This window comes from Pristiophorus japonicus, chromosome 22, assembly GCF_044704955.1.
Source record: "Pristiophorus japonicus isolate sPriJap1 chromosome 22, sPriJap1.hap1, whole genome shotgun sequence".
NCBI classification, from domain to species: domain Eukaryota; kingdom Metazoa; phylum Chordata; class Chondrichthyes; family Pristiophoridae; genus Pristiophorus; species Pristiophorus japonicus.
Genome location: NC_091998.1, coordinates 60,129,486 through 60,151,152, shown reverse-complemented (window position 1 = coordinate 60,151,152; position 21,667 = coordinate 60,129,486). Strand labels below are relative to the sequence as shown.

At 47.6% G+C, this 21,667-nt stretch overlaps 1 protein-coding gene across 1 annotated transcript; it reads left to right on the top strand.

The window, feature by feature from the left end:
- The first annotated feature begins 521 nt into the window (after positions 1-521).
- On the top strand, positions 522-20,005 carry LOC139234643 (myelin-associated glycoprotein-like). Its single transcript, XM_070865328.1, has 10 exons — positions 522-561; positions 7,763-8,128; positions 8,617-8,910; positions 9,719-10,000; positions 11,952-12,233; positions 13,243-13,518; positions 14,062-14,355; positions 15,073-15,169; positions 16,743-16,824; positions 19,763-20,005. The coding sequence occupies exons 1-10, from the start codon at positions 522-524 to the stop codon at positions 20,003-20,005; spliced, it is 2,256 nt and encodes a 751-aa protein (XP_070721429.1).
- Positions 20,006-21,667: the final 1,662 nt, after the last annotated feature.

The window sequence follows — 21,667 nt, the reverse complement described above, 5'->3', positions numbered from 1 at the left end:
GGGACGACTGCATTGTGGGAGGGGTATTACTGAGGGAGCACTGCACTGTAAAGGCCCCATCTGTCCTCTCGGGTGGATGTAAAAGATTCTATTATTTGGAGGGAGAGTCGGGGGTTAATATTTATCCTCAAGCAACATAACTAAAAAATAGATGGTCTCGTTCTGATCACATTGCTGTTTGTGGGATCTTGCTGTGCGTAAATTATCTGCCACATTTCTTACATTACAACAGTGACTACACTTCAAAAATCCCTAATTGGATTTAAAGCGCTTTTGGACGTCCGGCGGTGTTGAACGGCGCTATACAATTGCAAGTATTTATTTGTTGTTCTTTCTTAAAGCCTTGGAACTCACTGCACAGCACCTATCATCCCACAGTGAATCAAATTAGTCTGTAAATACATTGTCTAAATGCAGGTTTGATCCCTCGAGAGCTGTTGGGCAAGAGTTGAGTTTTCATTATCTCCTTTCTGTTTCAGACCGAGAGAGTGAGAAATTGGTGGAATATCTGGGAGCGGACAATGATCAAGAAATCTTACTTGCTCCTGTCACTTCTCCAAGGTAATATCGTCATTCGGACAATGTTAATATTCTTTGCAGAAGATCATTCTCATTGAGCTATGATTGGTGTAGTATATGCAAGCACTCTAATGACTCCACGAGGTAAGGATATAGTGCTTGAACTGTCGTGACCTTAGTCCTTTATTGCAGCTCCTAGAGTGAGGACACCAAGAGGTGAGCTCCCTTTTATACTGGGTTACCTGCAGTGTACAGGTGATCCTTAGATGGTACAGGTATAGTGTATACAGGGTGAAGGTACATTCAGTGGTCTAGTGTTACAGTACATACATTAACATGCATACATAACAAGTTCAGCAGTGACCCTGTAAAGTCCTGACCCTGCAGTACAGACTTACACGAGACACATCTTGAAGTCAAGGTCACTCATGACCTGCACCTTTATTTCACAGCTCTCGAATGCCTCACTTGCCTGAGACCTGCCTTTATATACCTGTGTGGGACAAGTGTGCAGTGTCTCCTGCAAGTGCACCCCTGGTGGTAAGGTATGCTTGTGATTACAGGTCATATCTAGTTACAGTCATGTATAGCATGGTAAGATACAGTTATATACAGTGATGTGAGATACATGACATCACCCTCCCCCAAGGTCTTATTGTCTTTATAGATTCAGTCTCTTAGGTGGTCTACGCTCTCGCGTGGAGCGTCTTAGTTGTGGTTCAGTTGTTTGCCTTGGTGCCTGTTTTTCTTTCGGTGTAATTGCTGGTATCTCGCCTGGGCTGTCTGTTGAGACTGCCCTTTCCTCAGGTTGTTCCCTCTGTCTGTCCACCAGGTGTGGTATGAGTTCCACATTGTAGTCTGCCTCTGGTTCTGCAATATTGTTGGTGAATCTACTTTTTACTTGGTCTACATGCCTCCGGCAGGTTTGGCCATTGTCCATTTGTACAACCAGTAGCCTGTTTCCTTCCTTGCCTGTTACTGTCCCTGCAAGCCATTTGGGACCCCTGCCATAGTTTAGCACAAACAATTTGTCCCCTATCTCATTCCACCTCCCCCTCGAATTTCGGTCACGGTACTCAGTTAGCTTCCGGCGCTTTGCCTCAACAATTTCATGCATGTCTGGGAGGATTAACGAGAGCCTAGTCTTTAAGGTCCGTTTCATCAATAGTTGCGCGGGGGGAACCCTTGTCAACGAATGCGGACGAGATCTGTATGCCAGCAGCAGTCGCGACAGGCGGCTCTGCAGCATGGGACCTTGGATTTTAAGCATGCCTTGTTTAATGATTTGCACTGCTCGCTCCGCCTGGCCATTGGAGGCCGGCTTCAACGGTGCCGTCTTAACGTGATTTATGCCGTGGTCAACTATAAAATCTTGGAATTCTGCGCTGGTGAAGCACGGACCATTATCACTGACCAATATGTCAGGAATTCCGTGCATTGCAAACATGGTTCTAAGGCTCTCCACAGTGGTGGAGGTGGTGCTCGAGTTTAAAATGGTGCATTCGATCCACTATGAAAATGCATCGACAACTACGAGGAACATTTTGCCCATGACCATGGTTTGGTGGGTCAGGGCCAGGGGCTCAGGGGGGCCTCCCTGGGGGCATTGCTGAGTTGGGCACAAATGGTGCACTGTCGGACGCAGAGCTCCAAGTCCGCGTCAATGCCAGGCCACCAGACGTGGGATCTGGCTATGGCCTTCATGAGAACGATCCCCGGGTGCTCGCAGTGGAGCTCCCAGACAAACGCCTCTCTGCCTCGCAAGGGCATGACTACTCGGCTGCCCCACATCAGGTAGTCTGCCTGTAGTGATAGTTCATGCATGCGCCTATGGAAAGGTTTGATCTCCTCGGGGCAGGCATCGCGAGCCTCTGCCCAGTCACCAGTTAAAACATATCTTTTGACTAAGGATAACGTGGGGTCGCTGGTCGTCCAGGCTCTGATTTGGTGAGCCATCATGGGTGAACCTGTGGACTCAAAGGCATTGATTGCCATGACCATCTCACGGTCCTGTTCATCGGACCCTTCCGTGGTCGCCAGGGGTAGCCTGCTAAGCGCGTCGGCACAGTTGTCTGTGCCTGATTGTGTAGTCGTAAGACGCCAGCATGAGTGCCCACCGTTGAATGTGCGCCGAGGCGTTGGCGTTTATTGCCTTGTTCTCGGATAGCAGGGATGTGAGGGGTTTGTGGTCGATTTCTAATGCGAACTTGGCCCCGAAAAGCTTTTGGTGCATTTTTTTGACACCGTACACGCACTCGAGCACCTCCTTCTCCACCATTCCGTACCCGCGCTCCACCCGCGAAAGTGACCTGGAGGCATAAGCAATGGGTTGTAATTTACCCGCACCATTGATATGTTGTAAAACGCACCCGACCCCGTACGCTGAGGCATCACATATAAGAACTAGCTTTTTACCTGGGTCAAAAAATGTCAAAACACTGTTGGAACATAGAAGGTTGCATGCCTTATTGAAGGCGCGTTCTTGGGCGTCCCCCCAAAACCAGTGACACCCCTTTCTGAGTAGCACGTGGAGAGGCTCCAGCAGCGTGCTCAAGTTCTGCATAAAGTTCCCAAAGTAATTGAGTAGCCCGAGAAAGGCGCGCAGTTCCGAGACATTCTGTGGCCTGGGTGCCAGATGAATTGCTTCGGTTTTGGATTCTGTTGGGCGGATTCCATCAGCGGCAATCCTTCTGCCCAAAAATTCAACCTCGGGCACAAGAAACAGACACTTGGATTTCTTAACTCTTAGGCCTACCCAATCCAATCGCTTTAGTACTTCCTCCAAATTGCAGAGATGGGAGTCGGTGTCCCTGCCCGTGATCAGTATGTCGTCTTGAAACACAACCGCCGCCCGGGATGGACTTGAGCAGACTCTCCATGTTGCACTGGAATATAGCAGCTGCCGACCTGATGCCGAATGGGCATTGATTGTACATGAAAAGACCTCGATGTGTGTTGATGGTGGTGAGTAGCTTAGACTCTTCGGTCAGTTCTTGCAGATGTGAGACCTAGTTTTGAGAAAAGTTTTCCTCCAGCCAATGTGGCAAATAGGTCCGCCGCTCTGGGCAGCGGGTATTGGTCCTGTAGGAAGGCTCTGTTTATGGTAGATTTGTAATCCCCACAGATTCATATGGATCCATCAGGCTTCATGACGGGGACGATGGGACTTGCCCAGTCGCTAAATTCCACGGGTGAGATAATGCCTTCCCACAGAAGCCGGTCCAGTTCATGTTAAATCTTTTCCCTCATCACATAAGGCACAGCTCTAGCCTTGTGATGGACCGGTCTAGCTTCCTGTGTGATGTAGATTTTAACTTTAGCCCCTTTGAAGGTGCCCACACCTGGCTGAAAGAGATGTTCAAATCGACTTAGAACTGTTGAGCAGGAGGTCCGTTCCTCTGATGACATGGCGTGAACATCATCCCATTTCCAATTTAGTTTTGCCAGCCAGCTCCTCCCCAACAGTGCTGGGAGATCTCCAGGGACAATCCACAGGGGAAGTCGGTTCACCGTCCCTTTGTGTGTGACTGAGAGCATGGCGCTGCCAAGGAATGGGACGATTTGTTTGGTATAGGTCCTTAGTTTGGTGTCGATCCTTGTGAGTTTTGGTCTGTTGCTTTTGTGCGGCCACAGCTGTTCAAATTGTTGGACGCTCATGAGAGATTGACTCGCTCCTGTGTCCAGTTCCATGTTGACGGGTATCCCGTTGAGTAGGACCCTCATCATTATTGGAGGCGTCTTGTTGTAAGAACAGTGGACATTGATCGTGTTGACCCGCTATACCTCAGTGTCCCGGGCACTGTCCCCTCCATCTTCTGGTCCGCTTTCCGACCCGTCTGATTCATATACCAGCCGAGCTGCTGTTCTTCTGCACATGTGGGCCAGATGCCCTGTATAGTTGCAGTTTCTGCAAATGGCATGCTGAAATCGACACCCCCTTGATGAGTGCCTTCCCCCACATCTCCAGCACAGACCGCTTCCATTGTTTCCGAAGGATGAGCTGCGTCTGGCTGATCTCTCTTGAGCTTCTCTCAGTTTGTAGTTGATTGTTCGCATTGTGGGTTGATGAGGTGTGAACGTCCGTTCATGTGGCCCTTGATGGCTTCTGGCGCCACTGCCTGCTGTTGAAGGCCTGCTCTCCTGACTTTGTCTGTGTGTGGGGGTAGCAGCTTGTTTCACGCTGTGAGCCCCTTGTTCTGATGTTTCGTTAGTTGTCATACCCGCAGTATAGATCAACCTCGTTTCTTCTTCTCCTGCCAAGGATGTCTGTGCGACCAGTGCTGCTGCCTCTAGGGTCAAGTTCTTGGTCTCTATGAGCTTTCGGAATATGCCTGCATGGCCTATTCCTTCAGTAAAAATGTCTCTCAGCACTTCTCTCCTTAGTTCATCGGAGAATTCACATAAACTAGCCAGCCTCCGAAGTTCTGCCACAAAGTCGGGTATGCTCTGGCCCACACAGCATCTGTAGTTGTACGACCTGTGTCTGGCCATGTGTAGGCTGCTCGCTGGCTTCAGGTGGTCTCTCACCAGTGTGCTCAACTCTTCAAACGACTTGCTTGCTGGTTTCTCGGGTGCCAGCAGGTCCTTCATTAAGGCGTGTGTTTTCGAGCCACAGCTGGTCAAGAGATGGGCTCTTCTCTTGTCTGCCTTATCATCACCCAACCAGCCTTTGGTTACAAAGCTTTGCTGGAGCCTTTCTATAAAGTCCTCCCAATTATCTCCAGCATTGTATTTCTCATCTGAGCCGTTGGTAGCCATTCTGTGGATTCTGTGGTCCCGTAACTCATCGCCACTGTAAAGTCCTGGCCCTGCAGTACAGAATTACACGAGACACATCTTGAAGTCAAGGTCACTCAGGACCTGCACCTTTATTTCACAGCTCTGGAATGCCTCACTTGCCTGAGACCTGCCTTTATATACCTGCGTGGGACAGGTGTGCAGTGCCTCCTGCAAGTGCACCCCTGGTGGTAAGGTGTGCTTGTGGTTACAGGTCATATCTAGTTACAGTCATGTATAGCATGGTAAGATCAGTTATATACAGTGGTGTGAGATACATGACAGACCCCTTGTACAAACTCGCACCAATTCCCATTCACCCAACATCCCTGTGCTCGCTGAAATATACAGCGCTTCTCTGTTTGCCTTTGATCAGCTGTCCAGTTACATTTCATAGATTCATCGAATGATGCAGCACAGGAGAAAGCCATTCTGCCCATCATGCCTGTGCTGGTTCTTTGGTAGATCTGTCCAAATAATCCCACTCCCACTGTCTTTTGCGGTAGACTGCTCTGCCTGAAAGGGTGGTGGAAGCGGATTCAATAATTACTTTACAAAGAGACTTGGATATAAACTTAAAGTGTAAATATTTGCAGGGCTATTAGGTAAGAGTGGGGGACTGGGACTAATTGGATAGCTTTATCAATTAGCCTGCACAGTCACGACGAGCCGAATGGCCTCCTCCTGAACGCGAAGATTCTATGAATTATGTTCCTTTACAGCAACTCTTTTTCTTTCCTGCTGAAACCATGCCGAAGGACAGGGAACAAGAGGTGTTTGACATCAATGTTTATTGTGTGGTCCAGTTCAGTTTAACAAACGCGCAGTGAGACCGTCTGTGAAAGTCATGAGCCCAACACAGCCGCCCCTCTGACACATTCAGAGCTCAGGCTGGAGGCGCTTTGCTACTGTGCTAAAGTGTCTGCTGGAGCAGGGCTCGGGCTGAGCTGGGGACCAGTCAGTCTACAGTGCTGGAGCAGGGCCCGGGCTGAACTGGGGACCAGTCAGTCTACAATGCTGCAATAGAATCAACCTACAACAATATTGGTTTTGTATCTAAACTAATCCTTTAAACAATGAGGATCCAAAGTGATTCCGTAGACAATGAAAAGACGAATTGCGCCAATTAGACTGAACTAGTTTAGCCAATCAGCTGGGTTGAAGAGAAAACAATAAATGTCGGCTAATTATTGATTTATAATGGATAACATGGCCTGCGTTCTAATGGTTTCTAATCCATTACTCCTGCATCACAATTGGTGCGTCTTTTATTCATTATGAGTGGAAGACTTGTTTCACTAAACAAGGTCCTACGGTCCATGAACCAACATGGAATGAACCTGTTCACTCCCGTGTCCAGGATTCCCTTCCATCCGTTCAGTTGCTGGAGCCATCTGTTTGGTCAAGAAGTGTTTTCACTTACAGAAACATTATGTGCTGAGGAAAAGGCTTGAACACAGGTGGGTGCCCAACCTTTCCTGCTCAGTAGCCCCCCGCCAATCACAGAGCGTGGTGTACTGTGTTTTATATACATTCTTGGATTTCTTTGCCTCAGTACTTACCAGGGACATGAACAGGGTGGTCATGACATTAGGGGAATAGATCAAAATATATCAAGACATTTAAGCTTGAAAGGGGGCGAGCGAATTGATAAACTAGTCCAACTTAGACAGGTTAAAGGTCGTGGTCTGACTGATTTGCACCCGCGCATACTGAAATAAGCTAGGGAAGAGATTGCAGAGGTATTTTACACACGTATGTATATTAAAATTGGTTTGAAAAGGAAATAGTGCCAGAGGACTGGCGGCCAGCTAATATTATTTCTATATTTAAAAAGAGAGATAGAACAATTCCAGCGATCTACAGACCAGTTAGTTTAACATTGGAGGTAGAAAAAAATCATGGAATCTTTACTCAAAGATGTCATATAGATACATCTAGTAACTGAACATTACTGAAAGTATAATAAAGAATGCATTTCAAATGGGAAGATCGTGCTTGACCAAACTTATTAAATTCTTTGAAGAGTAACAGAAGGAGTAGATAAGGTCATGTAGTAGATGTAATAGACTCGCCCATCCCGAGTTGCCCTAAGAAGATGGAGGTGGTGGGCCTTCTCTTTGACCCGCTGCAGTCCCTGTGTTGAAGGTGCTCCTACAATGATTTTAGGTTGAGAACTCCAGGATACTGACCCAGCGACGATGCAGCAGAAGTGATAAATGTCCGAGGTAGGATGTTGTGTGACCTGGAGGTCATGGACATCCCATCACATTGCTGCTCGTGTCCTTCTGGGTGATGGAGGTCACAGCGGAGGGGCGTGCCGTGAGTGTAACCTTGGGGAGTTCTCGGGTTGTCCTGTAGATGGTACACACTGTAGCCACTGTACGCCAGTGATGGAGGGGGTGGATATCGAGTCCAGTGGATCGACAAGACATCCAGTGCTAAATATTGACATTTTTCTCCTCAGCTGTAATGTCCCAAGAGTGGAACTGCATCACTCCACGAGATGTGAGAGCACAGGAAGGTTTGTGTGTGCAGATTCCATGTAATTACAGTTATCCATTGCGTCTGGCAAACCAACCGCGAGTTGGAATCTGGTATTATAACGAGGAAAATACATTGTCCTCTGTAGCCTTTCATTCCAAGAATCGTAATCGCGAGTTGCCACGGTTCCGTCATCGGACCCGGCTGTCTGGAGACCTGAAAGATGGCGACTGTTCTCTGATTATAAACAACATCACACAGGAAGATGCCGGACCTTATTATTTCAGAATAGAATTTGCAAACAACAATCGCTACAACTACTATCCCGTAACACGGCTTCGTGTTTCTGGTAAGTGCTGTGTTATGATTACTCAACAATTCAAGCTCAACTGTCAATGGGCAATAACATAAACTGTGGCGATTACATAATAAGACAAAACACAGCTTATTGTAACGCAGCATCTGATCATCAATAACCTGGCGATACCTTCCAGTTCAGCCCTAAAGCGACCACTCATACTCACTTTATTATCATTGGTTAAATGTCCCGAGAGTGTCCATCAATATTATCAGGTTATCGACTCCCATCTATCTCTCTAATCGTGTTTAAAAGTTTACATAGCGACAAAAGAAAGAATTTACAATTATTTAGCGCATTTCCCGATCCCAAAGTTACACAGAGAAAAGTGCTCAGCCTGTTCAGTCATTCCTGGTCATTGGAACCTCTCAGTTCTGACATTATCTGTAAAAGTACTTTCTCTCGCGGGACTGTGATTCCTATTTGAACTGATGCTTCATGTTATATTTATCGAAAAAGAGCCTTTCTCTGTGTGTTAGATTTCACAGATAATCCCACTATATTCCCTGCTGGAATTATTGCCGGAAAGCGTGTGGACATAAGTTGCACCTACAACACCACGTGCAATGGAACAACACCTGTCTTAACCTGGGTCAATGCCACTGACATACCCGGGTCAGTCTCAAACAGTGTAACTCAGCATGGCGACACTCTGACATATACTTCTGTTCTGACCCTGATCCCATCACTCAAACACCAAGGGCAATCTCTCACCTGCAGAGTCAGATATCCATCTGTTTCATCAGAGCAATCCCTCACACTAACTGTGCAATGTAAGTACGGACATCCTTTATTATACATTATCCGTTATAGTTTATATTGCGCACAGCAAGACTCCACAAACAGCAAAGTGGCGATGACCAGATCACCTGTTTTTTTTTAAACTGATAAATATTGGATAGAACACTGGGCAGAAGGCTACTTTGAATAGTGTCATGGGATCTTTTACATCCAGCTGAGAGGACAGATGGAGCATCGCTTTAATGTCTCGTGACAAAGACGGCACCTCCGACAGTGCACCACTCCCTCATTACTGCCCCTCCGACAGTGTGGCGTTCCCTCAGTACTGCCCCTCCGACAGTGCACCACTCCCTCAGTACTGCCCCTCCGACAGTGCAGCGCTGCCTCAGTACTGCCCCTCCGAAAGTGCGGCGTTCCATCAGTACTGCCCCTCCGGCAGTGCAGAGCTCCCGCAGTACTGCCCCTCTGACAGCGCAGAGCTCCCTCATTACTGCCTCTCCGACAGTGCAGTGCTCCCTCAGTATTGCCTCTCCGGCAGTGCAGAATTCCCTCAGTACAACCCCTCCGACAGTGCAGTGCTCCCTCAGTACAGCCCCTCCGACAGTGCAGTGCTCCCTCAGTACAGCCCTTCTGACAGTGCAGTGCTTCCTTAGTACTGCCTCTCCAACAGTGTGGCGCTCCGTCAGTACTGCCGCTCCGGCAGTATAGCACTCCCTCAGTACTGCACTAATATATCGGCATGGATTTTGATGAATGAATGTGCATTGATATCACACCTTTCATCACCTCTCAAATTGCTTCACAGCCAGTGTAAGTTAACTGATCTTTATTTGTTTTTAGATGCACCACGCAATCTCTCCATTACTTCTCTTGACATGATTAATGATTCGTCGATCAGTATAAAAGAAGGGAATTATACAGTGATACTCTGCTCTGTGGAGAGCTTCCCAGCTTCTAACCTGACGTGGCGACATCTTGGTGTCACAAGGAACAGAACAAGTTACAACAACGAGCTGTGGTTGGAGTTTGCTCACGTTACATACCGGGTCGCTGGAGACTATCAGTGTGTGGCGGAGAATGAACATGGAGCGGTGGAGAGAATCATAACCATCACTGTGGAATGTGAGTGTACAGATAAATGCACATCTCTCTAAATACAAAAAAGTTAATATCTATGGGAGACTGGAATTTACCAATTCTATGACACATACACGCACAAGCATAAACACACACGTACACTCTCTGCCTCTTCTCCTGGCTCCTCCTTTAAGACACCTCTTAAATCCTGACAGAAATCGCTGGAAATCTCAGCGGGTCAGGCAGCATTGGTGGAGAGAAACAGGGTTAACGTTTCAGGTCGGTGACCCTTCGTCAGAACTCGGCATTGCTCGAAGACAAGTGGCCGTGAATTAAACACTGATTCAAAAGCAAAATACTGCGGATGCTGGAATCTGTAATAAAACCAGAAAGTGCTGGAAATCTCAGCAGGTCAGGCAGCATGTGTTCTGAGGAAGGGTCACAGACCTGAAACGTTAACTCTGTTTCTCTCCACAGATACTGCCTGATCCGCTGAGATCTCCAGCACTTTCTGTTTTTATTTCAGATTCCAGCATCCACAGTATTTTGCTTTTGTCCCTCTTAAATCCTACCTCTTTGACCAGGTTTTGGCCACCTGTCCTAGTATTACCTTATGTTGCTTAGTGTCAAATTTTGTCTGAGCGTCTTAAGGAGGAGAGAGAGGTGGAGAGGTTTATGGATGGAATTTCAGAGCTGTGGGCCCAGGCGGCTGAAGGCATGGCAGCTAACGGTGCAGCGAAAGGAATCGGGGATACATAAGTGTCCAGAATTGGAGGAACGTGGAGATCTCGGAAGGAACAGCACCTGTTGTAACCTGAGTCAAAGCCGCTGATTTACCCGGGTCAGTCTCACACAGTGTAACTCAGCACGGAGTCACTCTGTCATATACTTCTGTTCTGACCCTGATCCTATCAATCAAACACCAAGGGCAATCTCTCACCTGCAGAGTCAGTTATCCATCTGTTTCATCACAGCAGACCCTAGCACTAACTGTGCAATGTGTGTATGGACATCCTTTACCCTACATTACCCGTTATAGTCTATCATGTGCACAGCAACATCCCACAACAGCAACAAGGCAATGATCAGTACACCTGTTTTTTTACTGATAAATATTGGCTACAACACTGGGCAAAACTCTTCTTTAATAGAGTCATGGGTTCTTTTACATCCAGCTGAGAGGGCAGATGGAGCATCGCTTTAATGTCTCGTGACAAAGACAGCACCTCCGACAGTGCACCACTCCCTCAGTACTGCCCCTCCGACAGTGCGGCACTCCCTCAGTACTGCCCCTCGGGCAGTGAGGTGCTCCCTCAGTACTGCCCCTCGGGTGGTGAGGCACTCCCTCAGTACTGCCCCTCGGGCGGTGAGGTACTCCCTCAGTACTGCCCCTGGACGGTGATGCGCTCCATCAGTACTGCCCCCTGACAGTGCACCACACCCTCAGTACTGCCCCTCCAAAAGTGTGGCGCTCCCTCAGTACTGCCCCTCAGATGGTGAGGCGCTCACTCAGTACTGCCCCTCCGACAGTGCACAACTCCCTCAGTACTGCCTCTGCAACATAGCGGCACTCCCTCAGTACTGCCCCTCCCATGGTGCAGCGCTCCCTCAAACTGCCCCTCTAACTTTGCAGAACTCCTTCTGTACGGTTCCTCCGACAGTGCAGCACTCCCTCAGTATTGTCCCTCCGGCAGTGCAGCGCTCCCTCAGTACAGCCCCTCTGACCATGTAGAGCTTCCTCAGTACTGCCCCTCCGACAGTGCAGTGCTCCCTCAGTACAGCCTCTCCGACAGTGCAGTGCTTCCTTAGTACTGCCCCTCCAACAGTGCGGCGCTCCCTCAGTACTGCCGCTCCGGCAGTATAGCACTCCCTCAGTACTGCACTAATATATCGGCATGGATTTTGATGAATGAATGTGCATTGATATCACACCTTTCATCACCTCTCAAATTGCTTCACAGCCAGTGTAAGTTAACTGATCTTTATTTGTTTTTAGATGCACCACGCAATCTCTCCATTACTTCTCTTGACATGATTAATGATTCGTCGATCAGTATAAAAGAAGGGAATTATACAGTGATACTCTGCTCTGTGGAGAGCTTCCCAGCTTCTAACCTGACGTGGCGACATCTTGGTGTCACAAGGAACAGAACAAGTTACAACAATGAGCTGTGGTTGGAGTTTGCTCACGTTACATACCGGGTCGCTGGAGACTATCAGTGTGTGACGGAGAATGAACATGGAGCGGTGGAGAAGGCCATAACCATCACCGTGGAACGTGAGTGTACAGATAAATGCACATCTCTCTAAATACAAAAAAGTTAATATCTATGGGAGACTGGAATTTACCAATTCTATGACACATACACGCACAAGCATAAACACACACGTACACTCTCTGCCTCTTCTCCTGGCTCCTCCTTTAAGACACCTCTTAAATCCTGACAGAAATCGCTGGAAATCTCAGCGGGTCAGGCAGCATTGGTGGAGAGAAACAGGGTTAACGTTTCAGGTCGGTGACCCTTCGTCAGAACTCGGCATTGCTAGAAGACAAGTGGCCGTGAATTAAACACTGATTCAAAAGCAAATTACTGCGGATGCTGGAATCTGTAATAAAACCAGAAAGTGCTGGAAATCTCAGCGGGTCAGGCAGCATGTGTTCTGAGGAAGGCTCACAGACCTGAAACGTTAACTCTGTTTCTCTCCACAGATACTGCCTGACCCGCTGAGATCTCCAGCACTTTCTGTTTTTATTTCAGATTCCAGCATCCGCAGTATTTTGCTTTTGTCCCTCTTAAATCCTACCTCTTTGACCAGGTTTTGGTCACCTGTCCTAATATCACCTTATGTTGCTTAGTGTTAAATTTTGTCTGAGCATCTTAAGGAGGAGAGAGAGGTGGAGAGGTTTATGGATGAAATTTCAGAGCTGAGGACCCAGGCAGCTGAAGGCACGGCCGCTAACGGTGCGTCGAAAGGAATCGGGGATACATAATAGTCCACAATTGGAGGAACGCAGAGATCGCAGAAGATTGTCGGAATGGAGGAGATTCCAAAGATAGGGAGAGGGACCTGGAGGGATCTGAACACAAGGATGAGGTTTTTAATTTGAAGTGTGCCCGACCAGGAGCCAATGGTGATCAGCGAGCAACAGCGGGTGATGGGTTAGTGGGACTTAATATATGGCGCAGCAGAGTCGGGCGAGCTAAATGTTACTGAGTGTGGAAGATTGGAAGCTGGCCGGGAGAGCTATGGAATTACCTGCTGGCTGTTCTCTGGTCTTGTTCCAGATCCACCCAAGGAGACGACAGTGACCATCAGCGGAGCCACAGGCGGAATAAGAGTGGGAAACAACATCACATTAACCTGCTGCAGCAAAAGCGTCCCCCCGGCATCTAGTTACGCCTGGTTCCGGATCGACGGAAACCGGATCACCCAGTTAAACACAAGTGCTCAGTCTGTCTACATCGGTCACGTAACACGGGAGAGTGATGCCAGTTTCTACTGCACAGCGAGGAATCCATTGGGTAACGGCACGTCCGCCATTGTACACCTGAATGTGGAATGTAAGTAGTTTACTCTATCTATCTCTTATTAAAACTCAGGCACTTCCTGTCTGCAAAGAGCTTACTTCCTGTCATCACATTTTCAGTGTTCAGTGTCCACAATTATAATGGTAACAGCCTATGTAAATGTCACGCTGTAATTACACCCTTCCACCAGTGAGTGATTACTATCAGGCATGCTCAGGAGGGCAGAATTAGAGGAGCTCAAAGATCTCGAAATATTGTGGGGCTGGATAAGTTTACAGAGATAGGGAGCGGCGAGACCATGGAGGGATTTGAAAACAAGGATGAGAATTTAAAAATCGAGGTGTTGCTTAACCGGGAGCACAGGGGGTGATTGGTGAATGGGACACGGTTTGGGTTAGGACACGGACAGCGGAGCTTTGAATCACCTCAAGTTCACAGAGGGTGGGAGAGGGGAGGCCCGCTGGGATAGCATTGGAATAGTCAAGTCTAGAGGCAACAAAGGCATGGCTGAGAGTTTCTGTGTTAGGTTCTATCTTGCGGTGCCACGACATCGAATTGTTGTTCTTCCCTCCACAGATAAGCCGGAGATTTCCCGGGAGTCAGAATGCACTCGGAGGGCCGAGGGCGTCACCTGTGTGTGTGCGGCCAGATCCAACCCGCCTGGAGACCTCCGCTGGCACCTCCCCTTCGCCAACGTCAGCGGCAACCAAACGCACAACGGTTTCGCGGCAAGACAGATCAGCGACGGGCAGCTGGTGACTGGTTCCCTGACCCTGAGGGGTGGCAAGGGTGAAGAGGAAATGACAGTCATCTGCTCAGTTACAAACCAGCATGGGGAAGCCATGTTCAAGGTGTATCTGTGGGTCAAAGGTGAAAGCACTTTTCGGGATCGTTCTCTGTTCAGCCGGTTAAGGAGCGATGTAAGAGCGGTTCAAAATCATGAAGGATTTGGATAGAGTAGTCGGGGAAAACAGGAGGGCGATTAATATTGCACCTTTCGATAGTACACATATCGATGTAACACATATTACATATATAAATGTTACATGGAAAAGGAAGACTTGCATTTATATAACACGTATATAGTTCCAAAGCACCTTATAAGCCATTGAAGAACTTTCAAAGTTTAGTCACTGTTGTAATGTAGGAAACGTGGCCACCAATTTGTGCACAGCAAGATCCCACCAGCAGCAATGAGATAATGACCAGATAATCTGCTACTTTAGTGATGTTAACTGATGTGTATAAACACAACATATTACTTATATAAGTTGCTTCCCTAATATATCTTCAGGGAGGGAAACCTGACGTCCTTTCCCAATATATATGACTCCAGTCCCGTACCAACGTGATTGACTCTTAACTGCCCTCTGAAGTGCCACTCATTTTGTATCAAACCTGCTACCAGCGGTTCAAGATAAAAGGCCAACACCACCTTCTCAGGGGCAACTTGGGTTAGGCAATAAATGTCGGCCTAGCCAGCAGCGCTCACATTCCGAGAATCAATTCCCAAAAATTGAGCGAGTGCATCACTCCCGAGGTACATCAGAGCATTGTTCTAAAACGAATTAATGGCTGTTTTTACAGGTAGAGACTTCAGTAAATGGGAAGTAGGAATGCTTGCAGCTGGGATCATGTTGAGTGTTGAACTGGCTGGATTCTTAATCTTCAAGTGCGTGAGAAAGTAAGTGAGACAGTTTAACTTTGTGTTTTTATCAAAATCTGTACTTAATTTTTCTCTCCTTAAGTCAGTGACACTTTCCCTCTGGTTCAGCACCAGACACCATTTCCCGTAAGTGGTCCCAGGATCCCCTATGATCGGGAATGCGCCGTTCATGGTCTAGTATCCAGGTGAATGCTGACGAGACCCAGGGCTGCGTCTTGCTGCACGCTCGATGCTGGATTGTATCAGGTCACCATGTGCTCCAACAGAACCATAGTGACAACACCTCGATAAACAATCGATTGGCTGGGAAGCAATTGGGGCTTTCCCATGGATGTGAATAAATAATGGCACATTCATATGTTCGACCTTTCTCTCCCTGATTTAGATTCACAAGGCTGATACCAGAGCTGAGAGGTTATAGCGATCAGGAAAGACTGAACCGTGTGGGACTCTTTTCTGTAAAAATGAGATGGCTGAGGGGTGGCCTGCTATAGGTCTTTAAGATTATGAAGAGGTTCAATGGGGAAGACATAGAGAAGACGTTTCCACTTGAGGGGCAGACTAAAATTAACGGTCATCAATATAAGATTGGAAATTCAGGAGAACCTTCTTTACCCAGAGAGTAGTGAGAATGTGGAACTGCCGACCACAGTGGGTGGTTGGGGCAAATAATATATGTTGTGCATGCCTGTTTACTGTTTGATGTCTGTAACACTGTTATGCCACACTGAGTGTACCCTTATACTGTACACACCTTACCTGTACACCAGAGGGTGCTGCTGCTGGAGACCTAAGGGTTACCTGCACACTGCAGGCAACCCAGTATAAAAAGGAACTCACAGCTTGTTGTCCTCAATCAGGAGCTGCAAATAAAGGACTACAGTTCTACACAGTTTAAGTACCATACCCCGCCTCGTGGAGTCATTACTAAAGGTGCCTACTTACACAACAGTATAGATGCCTTTAAAAGGATGCTAGGTAAGTGCATGACGGAGAAAGGAATAGAAAGATATGTTGATAGGATTGGATGAAAAGGGGTGAGAGGAGGCTGTTGAGCAGCATTAACACTGGCATGGACCAGTTGGGCCAGTTAAGGGGAGATTTAACAGAGGCGTTCAAAATTATGAATGGTTTTGATAGAGTAAATCAGGAGGAACTGATTCCGCTGGCAGGAAGGTCGGTAACCAGAGGAAGCAGAGTAACAATTATTGGCAACAAAGCCAGAGGGGTAGATGAGGAGAAATATTTTTACGCAGCGAGTTGTTATGATATGGAATGGACTGTCTGAAAGGGCGGTGGAAGCAGATTCAAAATAACTTTCAAAAATGGATTTGGATAAATACTTGAAAAGGAAACATTTGCTGAGCTATGGGGAGAGAGCAGGAGGAGTGGGACTAATTGGATAGCTCTTTCTAAAAGTTGTTGGGTCAAATGGAGTCCTTCTGTGCTGTGTGATTCTATGATTCTATGCATGTGGACAAAAGCAATGTAAAGAGGCAGCCCAGTAGTTGCTGTAATATCGGGGACTAGGTCTGTCCTGCATTGACACTCTGATATATCATAACCACAGCGCCATGTTCTGATATTTCAGGAGAAAGGCAGCGACTGAGGAGAGAGCTTCAGCGACCAGTGACATTGCAATGACCCACAGCCCACTCTCCGCGAAACACCAGGTACAGGAGCTGTTTGCATTTAGTCTGAAGCCTCAGTCTCAGCATGTAGACAGCACGTGTTGGAGATTCCGGGTTGGGTTGTCCATTAATTTCTGCTCAGGGTGTCAGCCATGGCTCAGAGTGTTTAGCTATCTCTCGCTCTCTCTCTCTCTCTCTCTCTCTCTCACCTCTGAGTCAGAAGGTCGTTGGTTCGAGACCCATTCCAGAGACTCTTGTTCCATATTCCAGGCCGACACTCCCATTGTAGTACAGAGTGAGCAATGCACTGTCGGAGGGGCAGTGCTGAGGGACTGCTGCACTTACGGAAGGGCAATACTAAGGGAGTGCTGCACTTACAGAAGGGCAGTACTGAGGGAGCGTTGCACTGTCGGAGCGGCAGTAATGAGCGAGTGCTGCACTGTCAGAGGGGCAGTACTGAGCGAGCAGTGCACTGTCGCTCGAGCAGTTCTGAGGGAGTGCTGCACTGTTGGAGGGGTGGTACTGAGGGAGCGCTGCACTGTCGGAGGGGCAGTACTGAGGGAGTACTGCACTGTCAGAGGGGGTGGTACTGAGGGAGTGCTGCACAGTCGGAGGGAGAGTACTGAGGGAGTGCTACACTGTCGGAGGGGCAGGAGTGAGGGAGCGCTGCACAGTCGGAAGGTCGGTACTGAGGGAGTGCTGCACTGTCGGAGGGTTAGTACTGAGGGAGCACTGCACTGTCAAAGATGCCATCTTTCGGATGAGACATTAAATCTAATGACTGCATCTGCCCTCTTCAGTAGACATAAAAGATCCCAAGACCCCTATTTCAAGAAAGAATAGGGGAGTTCTCCCATGTGTCCAGTATGAGAGGAAGCTTGCTGGGAACATAAAAACTTCTATAGATATGTGAAGAGAAAAAGATTAATGAAAACAAACGTAGGTCCCTTGCAGTCAGATTCAGATGAATTTATAATGGGGAACAAAGAAATGGCGGACCAGTTAAACAAATACTTTGGTTCTGTCTTCACGAAGGAAGACACAAATAACCTTCCGGAAATGCTAGAGAACCGACGGTCTCGTGAGAAGGAGGAACTGAAGGAAATCCTTATTAGGCAGGAAATTGTGTTAGGGAAATTGATGGGATTAAAGGCCAATAAATCCCCGGGGCCTGATAGTCTGCATCCCAGAGTACTTAAGGTAGTAGCCCTAGAAATAGTGGATGCATTGGTGATCATTTTCCAACAGTCTATCAACTCTGGATCGGTTCCTATGGACTGGAAGGTAGCTAATGTAACACTGCTTTCTAAGAAAGGACGGAGAGAGAAAACGGGTAATTATAGACCGATTAGCCCGACATCAGTAGTGGGGAAAATGTTGGAATCAATTATTAAATATGAAATAGCAGCACATTTGGAAAGCAGTATCGGGATCGGTCCAAGTCAGCCTGGATTTATGAAAGGGAAATCACGCTTGACAAATCTGAAATTTTTTGAGGATGTAACTATAGAGTGGACAAGGGGGAACCAGTGGACGTGGTGTATTTGGACTTTCAAAAGGCTTTTGACAAGGTCCCACACAAGAGATTGGTGTGCAAAATTAAAGCACATGGTATTGGGGGTAATGTACTGATGTGGATAGAGAATTGGTTGGCAGACAGGAAGCAGAGAGTCGGGATAAACAGGTCCTTTTCAGAATGGCAGGCAGTGATTAGTGGGGTGCCGCAGGGCTCAGTGCTGGGGCCCCAGCTATTTACAATATACATTAATGATTTGCATGAAGGAATTGAGTGTAATATCTCCAAGTTTGCAGATGACACTAAGCTGGGTGGCGGTGTGAGCTGTGAGGAGGACACTAAAAGGCTGCAGGGTGTCTTGGACAGGTTAGGTGAGTGGGCAAACCCGTAGCAGATGCAGTATAATGTGGATAAATGTGAGGTTATCCACTTTGGTGGCAAAAACACAAAGGCAGAATATTATCTGATTGGTGGTAGATTAGGAAAAGGAGAGATGCAACGAGACCTGGGTGTCATGGTACAGCAGTCATTGAAAGTTGGCATGCAGGTACAGCAGGCAGTGAAGAAGGCAAATGGTATGTTGGCCTTCATAGCTAGGGGATTTGATTATAGGAGCAGGGAGGTCTTACTGCAGTTGTATAGCGCCTCAATGAGGCCTCACCTGGAATATTGTGTTCAATTTTGGTCTCCTCTTCTGAGAAAGAGCGTTCTTGCTATTGAGGGAGTGCAGCAAAGGTTCACCAGACTGATTCCCTGGATGGCAGGACTGACATATGAGGAAAGATTGGATCGACTAGACCTGTATTCACTGGAGTTTAGAAGGATGAGAGGGGATCTCATAGAAACATATAAAATTCTGACAGGACTGGACAAGTTAGATGCAGGAAGAATGTACCCGATGTTGGGGAAGTCCAGAACCAGGGGACATAGTTGAAGGATAAGGGGTAAGCCATTTAGGACTGAGATGAGGAGAAACCTCTTCACTCAGAGAGTTGTTAACCTGTGGAATTCCCTACCGCAGAGAGTTGTTGATCAGTTCATTGGATATATTCAAGAGGGAGTTAGATATGGCCCTTATGGCTAAAGGGATCAAGGGGTATGGAGACAAAGCAGGAAAGGGGTAACTGAGGTGAATGATCAGCCATGATCTTATTGAATGGTGGTGCAGGCTCGAAGGACTGAATGGCCTACTCCTGCACCTATTTTCTATGTTTCTATGTCCTGGGTCAATATTTATCCCTCAATCAATCTCACAGTATACAGAGATTATTTGGTTATTATCACATTGCTGTTTGTGGGAGCTTGCTGGGTGCAAATTGGCTGCCATGACCTTCTGACTCCAAGGTGAGAGAGAGGTGTTGCCCACTGAGCCACGGCTGCCACTAGCGAGTCTACACAATAAGTTATTTCTCTCAGCCCTGGTAAGTGATGTGAGATTATCTTGTGCTTCCATTTTCTTTGTAGGATCCACAGAGCGCGGTGGTTGTTGACCCGCGGAACACAACCAGTGCCATAGCCAGCGAGCCGAAGACACCAGCTCCCCAGGATCTCTCTGAGGGTCCGGCGGTAGGAGATGCTGGACATGGACAACCTGCCATGCATGAGGACCTTCTGTATGCCAACATCAACTTCTTGATGCTGCCCAGCGGTGACGGGACTGTCCACAGGGGCGAGGACACAGAATACGCACAGATCAGATTGCAGTGAAACTGAGAGTGAAACGGGGAGGGGGGGGGGGAGGGGGGGAGGGGTAAGAATCAGGGCGAGGGAGGGTTTGATTTTCCTGGTAACAACAGACAACCTGCTGGGGAGATGTTGGGAGGAGGGACAGGACTGAAAGGTTTTGCGCTTGACGTGATTGGGATTAAATGCTTGACCTGGGACAACTTGATGCTGACCCATTGGGGCAAGAGATTCAAAGGCCCGCCTCTCTCCGCACAAACATCTCTCATCCACAATCATCAAATGTGTTGGGTGGAGTCGGTGCTACGAGTTCTCTGCGTAGTCAGGGAATTCTACAGGCCATTTGACTCATCGCATTTGAACAACGATCCACTTAGTCCTGTTCTTGCACCCTTTCGCCCAATCGGCCCATCTCCCCCTGTTCTAGCTCTGTGTAAGAGTGACCCTCTCAGTCCCAATACCCTGCCCCTTTCCCTATTCAGCCCTTCTCCCTGAACATCTGGTCAGTGTGTATTTTATGTTGGAAGTGCAGATGAGAGAGACCATTCGACTCATTGAGCTAAACATTCCATATACTCCCGGGATTCTTCGTCACACAATCTCTCCGCCTCGTGAATAACTCCAAGATTTGTGACCACACTCCGTGACCTGGATCCAATACCAGGGCTTGATTGCTCCTGCTCTCCGTGATTCACTTCAGCCATGAACCCCCGATTTCCTGCATTCCACCATTTGCGGCTGAGCCTTCAACCGCCTAGGCCCTAAGCTCTGAAATTACCTCCTTAAACCTCCCCGCCTCACATTCTCATTCTTTAAGATTCTCCGTGAAAACTACCTCTTTGACCCAGCTTCTGTGGCTCGGTGTCTATTTTTTGTCTGATTTATCCTCTTGTGAAATGCCTTGGGACGTTTTATTACCTGAAAGGCGCTATATAAATGCAAGTTGTTGTAATTTGCGCAGAGTCAGAATGGAACAACGGAGTGGGTGTAAAGCATGTGGGTAATAAATACGTTGCATGCCAATAAATATACATGCCCTTTGAACCTGGTGTGCCCCAGCTCAGCTGTGTGGCCGACTTTGATGTCGGATACGTTCTTTCTGATTATTGCACCTTTTTTATGCTGTGAAAGATTGCCAGTATATTGGTTATATATATTTTTTAAACACAAGGGATTTAAATGATCAGTTATGTGCAGATATATCTATAATAAAGCTCTCGCATCTGTGCACAATTTGTGTCTCCAAAACATTTCTTCCTGTTGTTACATTTACCTTCCCCACTCCCATTATGTAAATACCTTTGTCCATATTTACAATGGCAACTTCCTATGTCAACATGTCACTCTGTAATTACACTCTCCGAGCAGTGGTGGCACTATAATTTCACAGTTTTGCATTTCAGTGGAAATCTTGCCACTTTGTTCATGATATTCCGAACACTCAGGGGCCAGAGGTAATCTTCCTGTTATGTTTACAATCTTCTTCAAACACCGGGACCATGGGGAACCGCCTGATTGTGTTTGCAATGTTAAGACCGAGGATTGGGGAAATCTTTCCTTCCCTGCAACTTGTGGGCCGGGCCAGCCTGTGAGGCCGCCCTGTCCCATTGCTCGGCCCCGCTCACACTCACTGCTCGGACACACGGAGAGCGGCTGCACAGGACAACTATGGAAGGGCCGCCAGTG